General features: G+C 39.5%; 1 protein-coding gene across 18 annotated transcripts in view; it reads left to right on the forward strand.

The window, feature by feature from the left end:
• Window positions 1–19,057, forward strand: part of RBFOX2 (RNA binding fox-1 homolog 2) — a 623,882-nt gene that overhangs the window by 473,417 nt on the left and 131,408 nt on the right. For all 18 annotated transcript variants that reach the window (XM_073592800.1, XM_073592799.1, XM_073592790.1 and 15 more), the window contains 2 exons: window positions 176–316; window positions 4,125–4,178. In XM_073592800.1, coding sequence (XP_073448901.1) covers window positions 176–316; window positions 4,125–4,178 — 195 coding nt within the window. The remainder of the gene's footprint in view (window positions 1–175; window positions 317–4,124; window positions 4,179–19,057) is intronic.

Consider the following 19,057-nt stretch of genomic DNA (forward strand, 5'->3'; position numbering starts at 1 on the left):
TCGCAAAAACGTTACACTTTTTGCCGTGATTCTGCCCCCGCGATCCAGAATGCTTAGGTGTGTATGGAGTCTTAAAGTTTAGGTTCATAGCTCAACTAAATTCTGGTAACCTATGAAATTCTTAACGTTGTCTTTTAAATGCCATAACTGTTTGTTTTGATTTTTCTACATACAGACAGATGGATCTCAGACAGAAGGGCAACAACCACAAACCCAGAGTACTGAAAGCACGGAAACCAAACCAACCCCTAAAAGGCTTCACGTTTCCAATATACCATTTCGCTTTAGAGACCCTGATCTCCGTCAGATGTTCGGGGTGAGTCAGTTTAGTTATGTTTGTGTCTGTACAACTGTAACATTGATTTCCTGCACTTATCTTTACAGAACCCTTAAATAAAAAGGTGGGTCTCGCTTCTCTAATCACTAATGGCTCCATTCACAAGTGTGAATGGGGCCTTAGGCTAGCCATACTGTCCGAATTCCTGCTCACCAGGCCGAGATTCGAACCGTTAATAGGCAGGCTGAATGTACCAAATTATTCAATTAATCAACTTTGGTACAATAAGCCTGCCGGACTTTTTTCGATTATTGCTAGTAGCTTCTACAGTTGCTAGCAATAATCACTTTTCCCAGCGGGGATGTGAAGACAATTGCTGATTCCCCTGTCAACACTGCCTGTGTTGATGAGGGAATCATGTGAATTTTTCCTGCAACCCGAGGTTTGGCCTGTTTGACCTGTGTATGGCCTGCCTTAGTAGAATGTATGAAAAACAAAGCAATAGAAGTTGAGTATTCCATGGATGTCAAATGTTTGTTTTTTTTGCATGAAATCCTGGTTTGTATTGGTAAACCTATTCCATTAAAGACGCATTAAAGTCAAAATGTTATTGCACAGAAACATTGCTTCCCTCCTCAACATTCCTTGTTAATTGAATTTTGAGTATTGAGTAGTGGACACTTTATTGTGAAGAATTATTTTATTTTAAAGTTTCCTACTTTTATAATTCTTGTTTGTAAAAGAAAATTCCAGGTTTACTTTTACTTGTTTTAAGACCGCTAACGTATACAAATTATTTCTATTACTGAATGGTCTGACCACTGGGGCTGCTGTAAGGGCCAGTTCACACCACATGCAGTCCAGTGCATTTTTTGTCTGCATCAAAAACGCATGGATAGTGGGTTAAACAGTGTTCAATGGCATAGTTCACACCAGTGCATTCCAGCAAAAATGTAGAACATGCATTTTTTTCTGTACTGGAACACGCTAAAATGCATCACCAAATGCACCAGAACATAGCAAAAACGCACTGAAACATACATGTTCTTAAAGTGAAGAAAGGGGGGGAAACCCCCTTCCCCCCTACTTCTGTTCATACCCCTTTTATTGTACGCTATGTAAGTTATTTACTGTACTTATCCTATATTTAGAATACACTCATGAGATTTCCTATGCAACTAACGGGTCTACTAACTGGTAATTCAGTGGTTTTTGACTGTTCATTTCTCCATTTCTCTGTTACTCAGGAGTATACCTCCACTTCCTTAACTCGCTGAATGTACACTTTTATACTTTATATTTTGTACTACCTGTATTTTACACTGTATTTTGAAAAATAAAAACAATTGAAAAAAAAAAAGGGGGGGGGGGATTGAGCTGGAACACACTAAAAATGTGCATGCAGAAAAGCATCCGGACTGCATACCTATGGTGTGAACTGGCTCTAATAGACTGTAATAGCATTAGCTGTAGTAGCATTACATACAGTGAGCAGCACTGTTCTGGCAACAGTGCGAGACACTTCCCCCTTGCTGCCGGTTACACCAATTGCCAGAAGGTTCTATAATGGAAATAATGGTGAACCACGTAAAGTGAAAGTAAACCTGAAATTTTATTTTAACTGCTTGCTGCCCGGTGTACATACATAAACTTCCTGGACTGCAAGTAGTTATACCAGGATCATAGCTGCTGCTATAATACTAATATTTTATTTATTTTTATTTTTTTACAGCCAGGAAATGGCTTTCATGTAAAAGTGATCCGAGTGACTGTAGAGCCACCCGATCACTTTTTTTTTTTTTTTTCAAATATAAAATGTATTTATTTTTAGAAATGCCCAACATGGGCTTATACAATACAATACATACCTATATTAGAAACAACTGGGGAGAGAAGGTAGGGAACACAATCGACTTATCACATGAAGGGAAGGAGAGGCAGAGTTCACCCACATTTCAAAATTATCAATATACGTCTAGAGACAAATACCTCCCAATTACCCGTTGAGAGGCCGAAGCACCTGATCACTTTTACCCTGCTGAGCAGGAACCCCCTTTTACTGCCAGCCTCAGTTGATCTCCCATTCCACCAGACAGCAAAGTGGGGAGACAGCTGCCCACAAAGGAGACGGAGGAACAGTTTCCCCATTCACTCTGTGAAGAATGATCATAGAAGCTTTTGGTTTCCAAAGTTTTACAACCAGGATCAATCTGCGTTTGATCAGCTGCTTTGAAGGGCGGGAGAAATATCTGGTGTCTAATAGATCCCCGATGTCTCCATTAATAGTAACACTTACTGCTCAAATCTATCACAAGGGGGCTTGTTTATCCCTTTGTGATTAGCAATAAAGAGAAAAGGTGAAAAGTGTAAGCACCCCCTGCACATACACGTGAATGCAAACAATTACGTAGGTCCTGTATGCATATATAGAAAGTGATTGCACCCCATGTGAGGTATAGTCGCAAACTTTGGAGTGAGCAGTAATTCAAGGATTCCTAAACTCATAACCTGTAAAGGCTTTAAGTAATATGGGCAATTTTACATACCGTAGTTTGTCACCATTTCACAGGCGTGCACAATTTTTAAATCTCGACATGTTTGGTTTCAAATTACTCAACACCTTTTAATATTACCAAAAATTGGCTATTGTGTTTGTGCAATAAAATTCATTTAAGTTGGCTATTTTCCTGAAAATTTGTGTTTTTCTAAAAGGCAAGGCAAATAGGTGACAAAAATTTTCAATACCAACGTATTCTCCAGGGCCCCTGCTTTAAAAAAAATGAGGTTTGTAAGTAAGTTTCTAGCCAAATTGCATCTTTTAACCTGTATTTGAAAAATGTCTTTTGCCCCAGTAGGCGGTAAAAGCTGGCCACATGTTACAAATCCTAGCACAAGCTTTTAGATTTACCAACAGGTGATCTGATATACATTCATACTACATAGGCATTTTACATTTAAAGCGGGGGTCACCCTATCTATCGTTTTTTTTTTTTAGTTCATTCACAAACTTTTCTTCTCAACATTACATACTCATATATTGTGTGTAATATGTCCGCCTGTGTCAGATTTCGTCGGAAAGAATAACTTATATTATTCACTGCAGGCGGTTTCCATCTTCATTGTGGGCATTTGAAGCCCACAAGCATTTATTTCCTGGATGTGGTGAATGCTGTGCTCCCAGCATTCACTGCTCGTTCCCGCACATGCTCAGTGGCATCCTGGGAAGCCTGAGACTAGCTCCCAGGATTCTGTGCGGAGTCTGGGAGAGGCTAGAAACACACCTACTCCCACGGGAGGAGAACCAGGAAGTGCAAAGAAGAATAGAAAACTAAAAGGTAATTACGGCGATTTAAATTTTTTTAAACGGCATGTCAGCATCTAGGCAAGGAAGAGAATACATACAGATATTGTTCAAAATTTGGGTGGAACCCCGCTTTAAAGACACAGATGCAAGCAGATTGTTTCCAGCATCACAATGATAACCCGTGTACATTTACCTAAAAATTCATGGTATTGTTACACCATTGTGTGGGTGTCATTAAACGCATTTTTTTTCTTTCTGTATGTATGTTCTGTACTTTGTTACAGAAGTTTTCACATCGTTCAGCTTGTCAAGATCAGTAAATATCTGCTTGTTTCTCCCTTTTCTGTTGATTGGTAGCCACGCTAAAAGCACCCAATCAGCTGGCTGTTGCTTTGCTACTCTGAGCATAAAAAGTTATTTCGTAGTTGCTGTTAAAAAGAAAACAGAACAAAAAACTTAAGGAAAAATCAAACCTTATTATATCTCTAGCCATTTGTTTGCAGTTATTTTAATCAGTTCATTAATCAAATTTTTCTGTTTTAGCAATTTGGCAAAATTCTCGACGTAGAAATCATATTTAATGAAAGAGGATCCAAGGTAGGCCGAACTTTTATTTTTTACCGATCTCCAACTTTTAACTGAACCACAATATCTCTCAAGAAGTATGGTCATAAGGGCATAGTCCCAGCCTTATTTCTATGGTTGAATTGGTAAAATGCTTTGTCTAGATTGACCACTGAATCATAATATTTTTTACTTTTGCCCAGAAGATGCAGTTTCATATATTTTTACATTTAGAGCGCTCTCTCAAAAGGTCAAAATGCTAAGTGTTCTGAGGGGTCAAATTGTCTTATTAGACAAAAGTGTATTGCCACATTTGCAGACATGTTGGAGTAACACTTACTTTATGTTGTATGTTCCCTTTAACAATAAAAAAAATAAAGCATTGGTTATCTAAAGATATATATTTTTTTTTTTTTTTTAATTTCCCCTTCACATGCTTAAAAATCCTTACTTGCTCCCTGCTTTGTAATGTTTAGGAGGGGGCTGTGAAGTCATGTTTAACATAATTTAACCCTGTCCCATGCTGGCAGTTGACATCAGCTGTAAACTGCCATAACATAAAATGTTAAATTTAGAAACCATCCTCCTACGCTGTATGTTAATAAAGCATGTTGGTTGTAGTCCCATTCATATTACAAAAAAAAATTTATTTCCTGCTTGCCTATTTATACCCGATGAAAAACCTTAAAGAATCCCATCTATGTAATGTTAAGGTGTGGGTCACGTAGTTATGTTTACCATAATTAACCCTGTCTATACTGTACTGGAAGATCTTCATTATTGTGAACAGGATGTGCACACAGTCTGTCCCAACAATAGGTTAAAGATCTCAAGACTTGGGTGGTACATTGTATGTTTAAAAAAAAAAAAAACTCCCCTGATTTGCACATTGAAAGTTATTCTAAACAGAAGTTGCTATGAGTCCTATGGATCAACTTTTCCAAAGAAAAAAATAAAGGTAGGATTTTTTACATTTATTTGGTTATGCTATGTGAATGGGAAAAACATAGTGGGAATTTCTCAAATTTGACTGAAATGGTGGAAATACACTATATATAGGTTTGGTCACTGGTAAGCACCATTTGTGTTTAAAATGGAACTTCATATTTAAGTACCCTTTTATGTGCCCTTCCACCCTTTTCGTGACATTAACATACATGGACCTTGGGTCATATGTTGCTAGGTTCCTCCATTCTGAGGCCAGTGCCTAGTCACTGTAACAGCCTTAACTGTATATGTTGTGGCCTTCCAATAAATCTAATAGGGGTACTTTAGCTGCTAGTTCTAATTTTAAAGCTACCTATACCTAGGTATAACAACCAGTCGCCATGTCTAAGCACCTGTTAGCTTTGTCTAGGAAAAGGGGACAAACATCCTGTACATGTGCTGCTGTGGGCATCGGCTTGTTTTTTTTTTAACAGTTGAAGTGACAACCTGAGTAAAAGCACACAAAGTCCTGGGATATAGATGGTAGAAGCACAAAAGTGTGGACGCTCTAAAGGCCTAATATACATAAAGTCACTACTCTCCAATTGACACATTTATCAAGTACAGATATATGGGGGATCTTCTGAGAGTTCAGATGCTAAAACTATCATCTTTACAACAAATACTTTAACTGCTAGTCAAATGACAGGAAACGAGCAACAAGACCAAAAGCATTTCCAATAGTCTTCATCCTAGGGCTTTACCAAGAGGATGCTGCCTCAAAACACATTGTTCTGGAGACCCTGTGACACATTTCTCCCGGAAACGGCTCTGAGTATTGGCGATTAAATCACAGCTGCTTCTTGGGAGTGTATCAGTGCAGCCAGTGCCGGTGTTTGGATATATGTTTATTAATTTATAATTTGGGCTATTGGCAGCATAGTTTTTCCCCAACTGGATTGGCTACCTGACTGGGGTTGTATGGCTCAACTCAACATCAGTGCTGCCGGGCGGCTATGAGTCCATCCCTACCCTCATGTGAGTGGTTTTATGTTTAATGTTTGTCAATAGAGTGGACACACTTATTCCTTCTGGCGCTCTTGGCTCCTCCTACTTGGTGTGCCACCTGACATGGCTCATGAGTACCTAGATAACTGCTGAGCCGCTGTTAGGAAGTGCCATGAAATGCCTTTTTTGATGCTTTAATAGAAACTGGAATAATAGAGAGCAGTACAACCCTGGGTAGCGTTTGGAATCATTGCATCAGTGATTTTTGCATTTCCTTCCAAAATTGAGGTACAGAACCTATGAACAGGGGGACAAGCCCACCAAAGGTTCTCATGTACCACCTAGTTAGTAGTTTGAAGGTAGTCTTGTGGGTCCTACTGGTAAGGATAAGCGGAGAGAAAGCACAAAGGTTTTAATTTAGTATTCCGACTTGGTTCTGTTGCTCTGCGGCCTGTATGATCGGAAAGATCCAGATGTATAAAGGACAATAGAAAATGATATACCACCAAGAGGGTGCAGGCAAAGCGTCAGAAGAGAAAGTCCTCTAGCGGTGTCTGGTCTCTAATGAGTCTAGGAACGCAAAAAAGACAATGGTCTATATTCTGTCCAGTGAGCAGTGAGGGGGACCCAGATTTATGGCAGGTTTGGAAAATCGTGTAGGCCAGTGAAAAGTTCTAAAGCCTCTAAAAGAGGGAGTTCATAGGCCCCACGAGAGATAATATAGAAAGCCAATCCATTTATCTACCCCAAAGATGGATTTGGAGTGTAAGGAAGGGACATAGATGTCACCTCTTAGGTAGGCTCGACACTGGCGAGAGCGTAGCTGGGTGTGTGGAGAGCAGGATTTCCCTGGGTCTCAAGCAGGTGCTCAGTTAGCTAGGTGCCATTCCCTTAATGCACCAGCCATGCCCCGAGTTACCTTTTCTGAACTTTAGAGCACCTCACCCCATGTTATAGAAATGGTTCAGTATAGTGAATACAGGCAGTGTTCTAGTTAGGAACAACCAAAATAAAGGAAATTGGCATGCTAAAGGAATGAAAAGGTACATTTTTTTTTTTTTTTCTTGGGTTTAGATATGCTTTGAAGGCGACGTTCAGGTTTTAACGTTATAGCTCAAAAATTACCATTTTTTTTTTAAACAAAAGACTGACAATTTTGAAAAAACAATATTTTTTACTTTCTGCTATAAAACACATCCAATAAAAAAATTTTGTAAAAAATCTAATTTCTTCATCAATTTAGGCTAATGTGTATTCTGCTACATATTTTTGGTTAAAAAACCCCAATAAGTGTATATTGATTGGTTTGCACAAAAGTTATAGCGTCTACAAACTATGGGATATTTTTATGGATTATTTATCTATTTTTTACTAGTAATGTCGGTGATTAGCGACTTTATAGCGAAATATGCACTGTCAGGGAAGGGGTTAATGGGGGATCAAAGGGTTAAATGTGTCCCTAGGGAGTGCTTTCTAACGCTGTGGGGAAGCTTTAATTGTGGAAAGACAGAGATCCACGTTCCTGCTTAGAAACACAAGATCTGACTTCCCCTGTCACAGACCGCGCTCTGCCTCTTTGGAACGATCGGCGGACATCTGGTCTATCGGACACACTGGTTGCTGTCCTGTTAGGTTGTGATTGTTAGGTTGTGATTTTCGTTTTGTCTTCTGGAGGTGCAACAGGAAGTGAGAGGAAACCTCTCCAAAGTGAGATTTCTTCTTAGACAATTGTCACTGAAACAAGTGTTCCTAGTGGAAGTTGAGGCCTCTTAGGTAAACTGCAGGCATATTTCTGCACCTGGGAGAGATGACTGCAACATACAGCTGCCCATAGTAATGAATGGCTGTACGCTGCTTGAGTCAACTCATGCAGAGGTGAAAATCTTAGCGGCTTTGGCGCATTGAGATTTATGCTTGTGTGAGAGTTTGCGCAAGCATGGTATATACAATCGTACAGTCATTCATCACTAAGTCGCAAGCCAGAAGCCTCAAACCACTCATGGGCATACGAGGCCTCACTTCTGGTAACAACTAAAGTTTTGGATTTTTTTCTTTTCTTACAAGCGTAAAGCATTTTTCTGCCAAAACGCCACTGCGTCTGGATGCACTAGCAGTGGGTTTTTCATTTTTTTTTTTTTTTTCCCCCCACTGCTAAAAGCCTATGTGTGCATGGACACAGAGACTGACATTGCAGAGGAGTTTAGAGGCAAGGAAAAAGAAAAAAAAAGTCTGACGCCCCCAGAAGCAGCTGCAAAAAAGTCCAGTGGGCATGAGGTCTAAAGTGTAAAATTTGTAGGTTTACAATTTTTCACATTGTATACAATGTGAAAGTCAGTGTACCGAAGGTACAGCATCTTTGGTAATAAAAGTTAAAGACAAAACTTGTTGAAGTTTTGATGTTGGGTCATTCTGAAACTATGTAAAATTCCTATTAAGGAACGTATGATCTGTTATTTCTTGGCTAGAACATGGCTGTGACTAATCTATACTAAAAGAGCTAGTGATTAAAAAGAGGGTACATTTCTGGGATGCAAAGGCATCTGTGGGTGCTAGGGTGCACATGCTTCAATGCATCTGTGTTCTAGAATAGGAGCAAAAAACACAATATTCAAGGAATCAGAGGCAGCCATTTCTGACCTCGTTTTGACAGTGCCAGTTACCAGACTGCTGTAGGCGTTGGTATTATAAGTATGAACAAGCATCCAGATCAAGAAAGCCAGAAGGAAATAGTCTTGGGGCTAATTCACACCACTTGCAGTCCAGTGCGTTTTTTTTTTTCCTGCAACAAAAACGCATGGAAAGTAGGTTATTTGGCTTCCAATGGCAGTTCACACCACTGCAGTCAGCTACAAGGCATTTCAGTTCCAGAAAAAAGTAGAACATGCTGCATTATTTCTGCACTGTACTGGAACATGGTAAGCATCAAAAAACGCACTGAAACGCATGACCCCAGTACAGTGGAAAAAAACAGAAAAAAAAGAAAAAGCATCTGGAATGCATCCGGAAATGCTTCAAAAACGCGTTAAAACCGTGCATGCAGAAATGCACTTGGAAGGGATCTGAAATGCGTTTTTGTGTTGTGAACCAGCCCTTAATCTGCATACTACACTTTTTTACTTGCCCAAATCAGCTGTCACGTGACGGTCTGTTATCTCCTCCTAAAATGGAAACATGCTGACACAAGCTAGTCTCTGTGAAGCGGACTAGCCTTTAACTGTAAAGAACCTTTTTTGATCCCTTTCGCAGCCACTGGCTAATTTCCTTGTTATCAGGGTGCAGTGTGAGTACTGAAAGAAGTACCCCCCCCCCCATCCTACAGTCAAAGAAAAATTGTGATGCAGCTGTCACTTGACCAAGGTTTAAGTTAACAAATTGGGCTTTTAATCTTTTTAAAATAAAAATTATAGATTTTCTTTGGGCCTGGGGGAGGGGGCAGACTGGCAACTCATGGCCCCCTGACCAAATAAAGCAAGTGCCCCCTGTCAGGCCTGACCCCTGCACTTTGCACAAATGAATAATTGCAAATACAACGTTATAATAGTGTTCCAAGTCAAATGTGTGTGATAGAGAGAGAGATATATATATATATATATATATATATATATATATATATATATATATATATAATATAGACAGACACACACATTGCAAAAACAATCCAAATCTGTCATATTGCAAGGGCATCTCCTATGCACAGCCCTCTTCAGATCACCCCAGATTTTCAATTGGATTCAGGTCTGGGCTCTGGCTGGACCATTCTAAAACGTTGTTCTTCTGGTGAAGCCATTTATTTGTTGATTTGCATATATATGCTTTGGGTCGTTGTCATGCTGAACGATGAAGTTCCTCTTCATATTCAGCTTTCTAGCAGAAGCCTGAAGGTTTTGTGCCAATATTGACTGATATTTGGAACTGTTCATAATAGAGGTCGACCGATATGGGTTTTTCTCTGGCCGATGCCAAAGCCGATATTTAGAAATCGCGGTGGCCGATTGCCGATATATGATGCCGATTTTTTTGGGCCGATATATTAGGCCGATTTTTTAATTTTTTTTCCCTTCATCTCATAAAATCTTAACAGTTAGACCCCTTTCACACTGAGGCGTTTTTTCAGGCGCTTTTGGGCTAAAAATAGCGCCTGTAAAACGGCTCCCGTGCAGTCTGTGTGAAAGCTCGAGTGCTTTCACACTGAGGCGATGCGCTGGCAGGATGTTAAAAAAAAGTCCTGCAAGCAGCATCTTTGAAGCGGTGTATACCGCTCCTCCACCGCTCCTGCCCATTGAAATGAATGCGCACCGCTGCCGAAGCGCCTGCAAAGCGTTTCGGCAGCAGCGCTTCAGGGGCGCATTTAACCCCTTCTTCGGCCGCTAGCTGGGTTATAAGCGCCCCGCTAGCAGCCGAATAGCGCCGCTAAAATGACGGTAAAGCGCCGCTAAAATTAACAGCGTTTTACCGTCAACGCATGCCCGCTCCAGTGTGAGAGCAGCCTTAAGTAATAAGTGATACAGAAAATTTTTTATATTTAAACATTTATTAAACAAAACAAACCTCCAATCAGTTCACTTGTATGTATAATTTAGATTAAAAAAAATAACTATATCTTAAATATTAAATACACAAAGGGAAAACTGGTTGTGGCTAGATACGATTGAATACAGCACCTCATCCCAAAAATAGTTAGATAGCTAGTAGATAGGGGAACAAGGGATTATAGCGGTGCTAAGGTCATATAGGGCAAAAAAAGGAGGGGTTTAAAACAACAAAGTTACAAAATTTTATAAAAATTGATATTGTTACAAACATACAAAAACACTAAAATGGTTAACGCCTTAAAACAGACTTATAAATTGCATGCGACCCAAAGTGCAGTAGAAAATGGCAAGGTGGAAAAGGCCATCAAACAAAGGGGCTCGATTTCCTACATGTTTCGCCAAGACATTGGCTTCCTCAGGGAACAGGAGCTCAAATTGGGTATAGAGTAGTCTGTACATAGGGATACAGAAAAACATAATATAAGCAGACTATAAACAAACAGACATATCTAACAAGGAAATGTTCAATATATAACTAGGTAGTAGTCATAGATCATTGTGGCTGAACAATAACGCAGAGAGGCGGTCCCGATGACCCCAATGCCACAGACGTACCTGAAAGACCGACACCCAAGGAGGGCGCGAAAAATGTCACCCAAAGGGGGAAGGGCAGGCTGCGCCGTGTAATGTACCTGCAGGGGGCACGCAGTAAACCTGGCAAAGGAATGCATTAGAAATAGGTGAGTAGATGTTAGGTATATATTGAGCAAAAGAAAGTACAGGGAGTAATGCGATTTATATATCGGTTACATGGGGCAAAAAAACGATAGAAAACTCACACTATTAATTAAAACCAGTTGATTAGGGGAGGGAAGAGGCACCTGTAAGTGAGTACGCAGGCAACAGCAGGACGATTGACAAGGTTGGCAATCAATTAATAGATGACCTATATGGAAAAATGAATTTGTTTTACAGATAAACCTGAAAGTAATCGTCAAAATAGAGGGGAGGATCGCACAGGAAAAGGACTTACCCAATACGGTGCATTGTAAAGCTTATGACAGACTATGATGTTTGCCTAATTTGTGTGCACATAGAGGGCGTTTTTAGGAAAAGTAGCAATGACAATGGGTCCTGAAAGGAAATAGATGAAAAAGGACTAATATTAGGAAATCAAAAAAGCTGTGCAATATAGGGCTGGAAAACTGATTAGAAAACAAGAAATAATTTACCTGATGGACCATATAACAAGAAAAATGACTATTAAAAAGTCAGTGTTAGGGATTGCCAAGGAGATAGATGGTAGCTCCAAATAGGTAAATCCTGAAGGAAATAATTGGAGGCTAAGTGAAGGGTAGGGTTTAAAAGGAATATTGATAATATAGTGATAGTCCTAGATTACCTGGTTGCTGTGTGTGGTAACGATTACAGGCACGTCCCTCGTCCAGCGTGTGAAACGAGGGACTGGCCGGTTACTTACATACCCCCCACACCTGATCAGATAATGATCAGGTGTGCGGACGCGATTGGAGGGCGTCCGCGCATGCGCGCTGGGCGGCGCCCCGGAAACTACATGTTCCGGCGTGCACCGCGCGCGCACGCTCAAACAAAACGGCCCCAATATGGCCAATGAGAGGACGGAGCGCCGTGGATGGGGCAGTCCCAGGCGCCGTCAGCATCAATTCGCCGGTGGATAGGGGGAGGCCGGGTAGTGTGAGCGAGGCACGGACACCGGAGGCAGACAGTAGTGTACTGCCCCGGGCGTCCGTACAGGCACGAACAGCGCTGGCAAAGCCCATCCCCGAAGGGGGGCACATCCGCATCCTCCCGAGGGGGTGTGGGAAGATCAGCGAACAGAAGCGACTCGGGGGCGGAACTCACCTTAGTGCGAGATAGAGTGTAGGCAGAAGCACGGGATGAGGGGATAGGTCCCCCATTTACCCGACGGTACACGAGGGTCCACGGGGACAGCGGGAACATACCCGTGCGTCAGTCTGCAAAGTCCAGCCACAAAGTGTGAAACCAACATAGAGAACCACAGGGTCCTGGTTACAAAAAAAGGTGTAATGAAGGAATATGAATCAAACTGGGACAAATGATACACAGAAATACATAAAGTATATTGATACATATGTCATGAGTTTCTGACAACGGCACAATAAAAATTAACAGAGTCCAAATAACAGATGGTACAGTGTTTATATAAAGTGTATAAAACAGTGCATTTTGATAAGGACATATAATATAGAAACTGGTATAATTAGAATCACACCTAAAGAGCTATAGAGGGGAGACACAAAAGCTACCATGGCAGGAAGTTGATGGCAAGAAGGATGAGGAATGAGGAAAAGAGGGGGTGGGACAGAGAGAGAGGGAAGAAGATAGGAGAAAGAGGGAGCAGAGAAAAAAAAAAAAAAGGCTATAAACGACGCAGATTTGGAAACAAGCACTAAAAGTAGGTATACATAGCGTGTTTGCAAATACAGCTAATACAAGTGCAAATTCAAAGAAAAGGTTTGAAACTTATATGTTCGTTAAGCCCAGGGAAACTGGTGGCATTTAATATATGAATCCATTTTGTCTCGAGCTGTAGTAGTCTGTTATCGATACTGCCGCCTCTAACATGTGTGGACACGTGTTCGAGTGCGGAAAATACAACAACATGGGGGTCAGAGTTATGCTGCGCGGCAATGTGCCGGTTTATAGCAGTGGTGGTGGTATTTTTATATAACGGTTTTATATGATCTCGGATACGTGTCTGAAAAGGACGCTTAGTTTTGCCAACGTAGTACGAGCCACATTGGCATTGGGCCAAATAGACGACTCCTACGGTGGTACAGGTGACCCGATGTCTAATGGTGTGAGTGTCTCCACCAGGCAGGGTCACTGTTTTGGAATTGGTGACAAAGGCACAAACGTCACATTTGCCACATTGGTATGTACCTGTGGCAGTGGGCACACGTGGAGTATCCGTCTCATAGTGGCTTTTGATAAGACGATCTCGAAGTGAAGGGGATCGACGGTATGTAATCTCAGGATATGTTTTCACATATTTGGCGATTGTGGGCTCTGCCGTTAATAAGGGCCAAAATTGATTGAGGATGTGTTTGATTTGGGCGTGCTGGTTTGAGTATTGGGTGATTAGTCGTATCGGTTGTCTGGTGTCGGGCAATTTATCAGAAAAGACAAGGTCCTTTCTGTTTAGTTTCTTCGCCTTATTAAAGGCTTTTTTCAAGAGAGAATGGCTGTAACCTCGGTCTAGAAGTCTATTCTAGACCGAGGTTACAGCCATTCTCTCTTGAAAAAAGCCTTTAATAAGGCGAAGAAACTAAACAGAAAGGACCTTGTCTTTTCTGATAAATTGCCCGACACCAGACAACCGATACGACTAATCACCCAATACTCAAACCAGCACGCCCAAATCAAACACATCCTCAATCAATTTTGGCCCTTAAATTGCCGATTTAAATAAAAAAAGCCAAATATCGGCCGATATATCGGTCGACCTCTAGTTCATAATTCCCTCTACCTTGACTAGGTCCCCTGTTCCAGCTGAAGAAAAACAGCCCCAAAGCATGATGCTGTCACCACCATGCTTCACTAGGTGTATGGTGTTCTTTTGGTGATTTGCATAGTTTTTTTTGTGCCAAACATATCTCTTGGAATTATGGCCAAAAAGTTAAACCTTGGTTTCATCAGACCAATAACACATTTTCCCACATGCTTTTGGGAGACTTCAGATGTGTTTTTGCAAAATTTAGCCAGGCTTGGATGTTTTTCTTGGTTAAAAAAAAGGCTTCCGTCTTGCCACTCTACCCCATAGCCCAGACATATGAAGAATACGGGAGATTATCACCACATAGCCAGTACTTGCCAGATATTCCTGCAGCTCCTTTAATGTTACTGTAGGCCTCTTGGCAGCCACCCTGACCAGTTTTCTTCTCATATTTTCATCAATTTTGGGGTGATGCCCAGATGTTGATAATGTCACTGTTGTGCCATATTTTCTCCACTTGATGACTGCCTTCACTGTGTTCCATGGTATATCTAATGCCTAGGAAATTCTTTTGTACCCTTCGCCTGACTGATACCTTTTAACAATAAGATCCCTCTGATGCTTTAGAAGCTCTCTGCGCACCATGGCTTTTGCTGTAGGATGCGACTAAGAAAATGTCAGGAAAGACCTACTAGAACAGGTGAACGTTATTAGGGGTTAAACAGAGGCACTTCAAATGATAGGTCTATTTAACATGAGTCTGAATGTGATTGCTTATTTCTGAACACAGCTACATCCCCAGTTATAAGAGGGTGTGCGCACTTATGCAACCACAATATTTGAACTTTATATTTTTACACCCCCCCCCCCCCCTCCAAAAAAAAAAAAAAAAAAAGATTTCAGTCTGTTTTTCAATTGAGTTGTACAGTTTATAGGTTGTTAAAAGTGGAAAAATTCTGAAAAGATTTTTTGTCATTTTTTTACATCACAGAAACCTGACCTTTTAAGGGGTGTAGACCTTTTTTTTATAGCCACTGTGTGTGTTGTGTGTGTGTGTATGTAGTGTATATATGTATAAAAAAAAAAAAAGAGTAGGAAGCAGGCCGGGTGACAGGTAGAGAGGTGGCAGCGGAAGAGGGGGTGTCATTTTAGCTGAATAACTCTGATCAGCGGACATGTCTGTCTGTCTGCCAGCACCCGTCGATGCTTTGGTACATGGGCAGAACAGCATTTGTAAATAAAAATATCCCCTATGAATTTGTAGACGCTATAACTTTTGCTCAAACCAATCAATATACACTTATTGGGATTTTTTTTTTAACAATATGTAGCAGAATACATATTGGCCTAACTTGATGAAGAAATGTGGTGTGGTTTTTTTTTTTTTTTTTTTTTTTTTTGGGATATGTTTTTATAGCCGATTTTATAAAAAAAAATTTTCTTCAAGATTGTCTTTTTTTTTTATAGCGCAAAAAATAAAAACTGCAGTTGTGATCAAATATCACCAAAAGAAAGCTCTAGTTGTGAGAAAAAAGGACATACATTTTGTTTAGGCACAACATCGCACAACCGTGCAATTGTCAGGTAAAGTAACGCAGTGCTGTATCACAAAAAAAGGCCTGGTCATGAAGGGGGGTTAAATCTTCCAGAGGTTAAGTGTTTAACATAGGTAGAAACATCAACTATAATGATGTACCACATACCTTTTTCTGTTTTTGTTTTTCTGGCTAGTCTCATGATGTTGAGGTTACAGGTATTTCCTCTTTTCCTCTAACCATGTCAAAGGGGGAGGCCACGTCATTAAATGACACTAAATGGTCAGTGCAGTATACAAGTCTCATGAGGCATAGCAAGACTGACAGCCACAAGCATAACACCCAGAGGCCGAGGAATGATGGGACTTGTAGTTTTGCAACAGCTGGAGGTCCGCTGATTGCATATTCCTGCCCTAGTCTGTTTAGTTTTGGTATCCATGGGGGAAGGGGGACGTTTGGTTGAAAAAAAGATTCTCTGTTATCTGCTATATCATTTTGAATTAGTCAAAAGGCTTCACACAACCAGAGATTCCGATGGGGCCGGCTGTCAAAATGCAGTAGCTACAGCAGGAGATTCATCCATCTGTGCTATGGCATGGTTGGAGAAATCTTCTATCCTTTTTTGTTCAGCCCCAAAGGCTGAATGAAAGATTTGTGTATGGTCATAAAAAAATAAATAAATAAAGCTTTAGCTGGACATACACTTTAACATACCCTAAAAAGCTGATCCTAAACCATTATTTATTTTTTAACAAGTATAGATGCAAGGATGTGCATTAAAAAAAAATGCTGAGCCAAACATTTTTATTGTAGCCAGTTGATTGACAGCCCTTCAAGTGGTTGATTTTTTTTTTTTCCCCTGTCTGGCCATATATATGGTATATCAACCCCCAAAATATATAGTTACAATTTTAATTGTCATAAACTTCATTAATAATTTTAACATTTTAAACATGATTGTGTGCATACCTATTAACGTTAAGCATGTTGATTTTTGACCTTTCGCCAGAACTCTTAGCAGTTTGAGCTCTTAAGACATATTGTCAGAAAATGTGAGCAAATGTTTTTGTTTTTTTTTTTTTTTTGTTTTTTTTTTTCATATACACGACAATGGCAGTCACTAGGTTTATGTATGTTTTAACAAACTTAACTAAAACCAGCTGTGGAGTAAAAATGGATACAGTTAGCAGTTTTAACTTGATGCTCCTGTTCCTTTTTCTTATTTGGAGTTATGTCAAGCAAGCAAATGTAATACGTGGCAGTTTGATTCTTTCCAGTTCTGCAAGAATTGAGTATACTGTAAAATGTGGAATAGATCAAAATGTTCCACAGACAAAGCTTTATTACATTTCCCTCTGAAAGCAGTATGGGTAATATAATATTGCTGACTGGTGTCTGCCACATCACTTCCTCTGCAAGCAGGGTTTAGAAATTAAAAAAAAATTATTCACTCCCTGGTGTTACAATTTATAATAATAAACTGAACACACCTGATATTTTTCCTAATTTTTTTTTTTAAACCTCTTTGTTTGCTATTATATTTTGTAGAAAAAGGTCTGTAGGAAAGACATGGAATGGAACAGTCATTAGGTATAGTTTTCACCATCAAACTGAGGGTTTAAAAAATATGAATGCAGCAGCTGTGTAATTGTTACCCTTTAACAAACAATATATTTTGTGATGCTTCCATCAAGCAGCATTTTGATCATTGTTGCCCTTTTGCTGTCTGAAAATAACATTTTGTGATTAATTGATGAACTGGCTTACTACTGGTTCCTTTAGCTTCTGCTTTGTGTCATGTTGTATAATTAACACTGTATAACTTTAAAAATATAAACCACTACATCAGCTATGGGGGTATAGGTGTTACAGCTACAATGGTAGCTTTCACATCTTGACAGTGTAGGGTTAAAGAAAAGCTCTATCCATTTCTTCTCTTACTTTGGTTTGGATTAATTCCCAAACTGCACTGATTTGACTATAAAAGGTTATTCCATTCAGCTGTGCTGCGTATTCATATTTCTGTTATGCAAGAAAGAGTTGCATTTATAGTAGAGAGCAGCACTATTTGTTTAGACCTATTGAATTTGTCATTGTATTTTCAAAAGATATTGCAATAATGTGAAAATATAAATATACTATTGTTCATAAAGCCTGCAGGCTTGGCCAATAACACGGAGAAGGTGTGGTAGCCACATAAGCCATCAGAGAGCTAAATGCATTTTTTTAATAAGCTAGAGTCCCTAAAATACATGAGCTACAAAATATGTAATACATCCTCATTACAAATTTTAAATTAGAAGCTATGCATAGAGAAGTATAGCAGCTGCCATCGCTGTATGTTTTTAGTGCTGCGGGTTATGCTGATAAATAATGATATCAAATCCTGCCCTTTTTTTAAAACGGGTGGTTTCACCTTTTCATTGTTTTTGAAAATTAGGACATTGAAGATCCCTTTGATATCTCATGTGATACAGATGTGAATTCTCATGTGATAGAATTTTGTTTTTCATTTTTTGCAATATCTTTTGAAACAAAATTGTCCAACTGTTATATTTTTTTTTGATCTGTGTCTTTTTTGATAACATTTTGTATTCTGAACAGTCCATAGGAAGCGGAAATCCTTCTCCGTTATAAATTAACATTTACAGTTTTCATGGTAAATTTTTACTTTATCAGACAGGGAATATTCATAGTTCGTATTCTGTTTCCTTTTTACTTGCCCATTTTAATTCTTTATACATATGTTTTGTTTTGTTTTTTTTTTTTTTTGTTTTTTTTTTTCTTTTGCAGCAAAAAAACCCAAATGATTCTTAGCCACTTTTTTTAGCTGAATACAAGCATAATTGGTTTGCCAATGGGAACTGGTATTTCAGTTTGTGAAGAGAAAGATGTATGCTTAACGCTATCATATGAATTCACTGATTTTAAATATATGTACGTTGCAAGCTTTAATTTCATAGTTCACTTCTGTCCCTATTTAAGAGTTTTTGTTTTTTTTTTTTCCATATAATCTTTTGCTTGGAGTTGATATATTCAGTTTATATTGCTTTATAATATGGGACAAGGCTAGAATTAAAAAATAGAATCAGTCTTGAGAAACTAACTGTTGGCATCAAAGACTATGTCAAAGGGCCTGAAGCCAGTGCTCTTCCTTGCTTGTATTGTATACTTCTTGCTCTGCTCACACTGACAGATGGAATGCGCCCTCTCCAACCCGTCTTGTGTAACAGGGTTTAAAGAGCTACATTTGATTTTATTCAAGATATTCTAACAACTGCGACAACCTATCTGTACATTTTTATTTTGATGCAAAATCAAAATTACATTCTCAACACAGGGTTAATAATTCTTAAAGCAGAGCTCCAAGCTTAAAAACCCCCTTTAGTAGTGCATTTCCTAAGCTTGGAGAAA

Source organism: Aquarana catesbeiana, linkage group LG07 (assembly GCF_042186555.1).
Source record: "Aquarana catesbeiana isolate 2022-GZ linkage group LG07, ASM4218655v1, whole genome shotgun sequence".
NCBI classification, from domain to species: domain Eukaryota; kingdom Metazoa; phylum Chordata; class Amphibia; order Anura; family Ranidae; genus Aquarana; species Aquarana catesbeiana.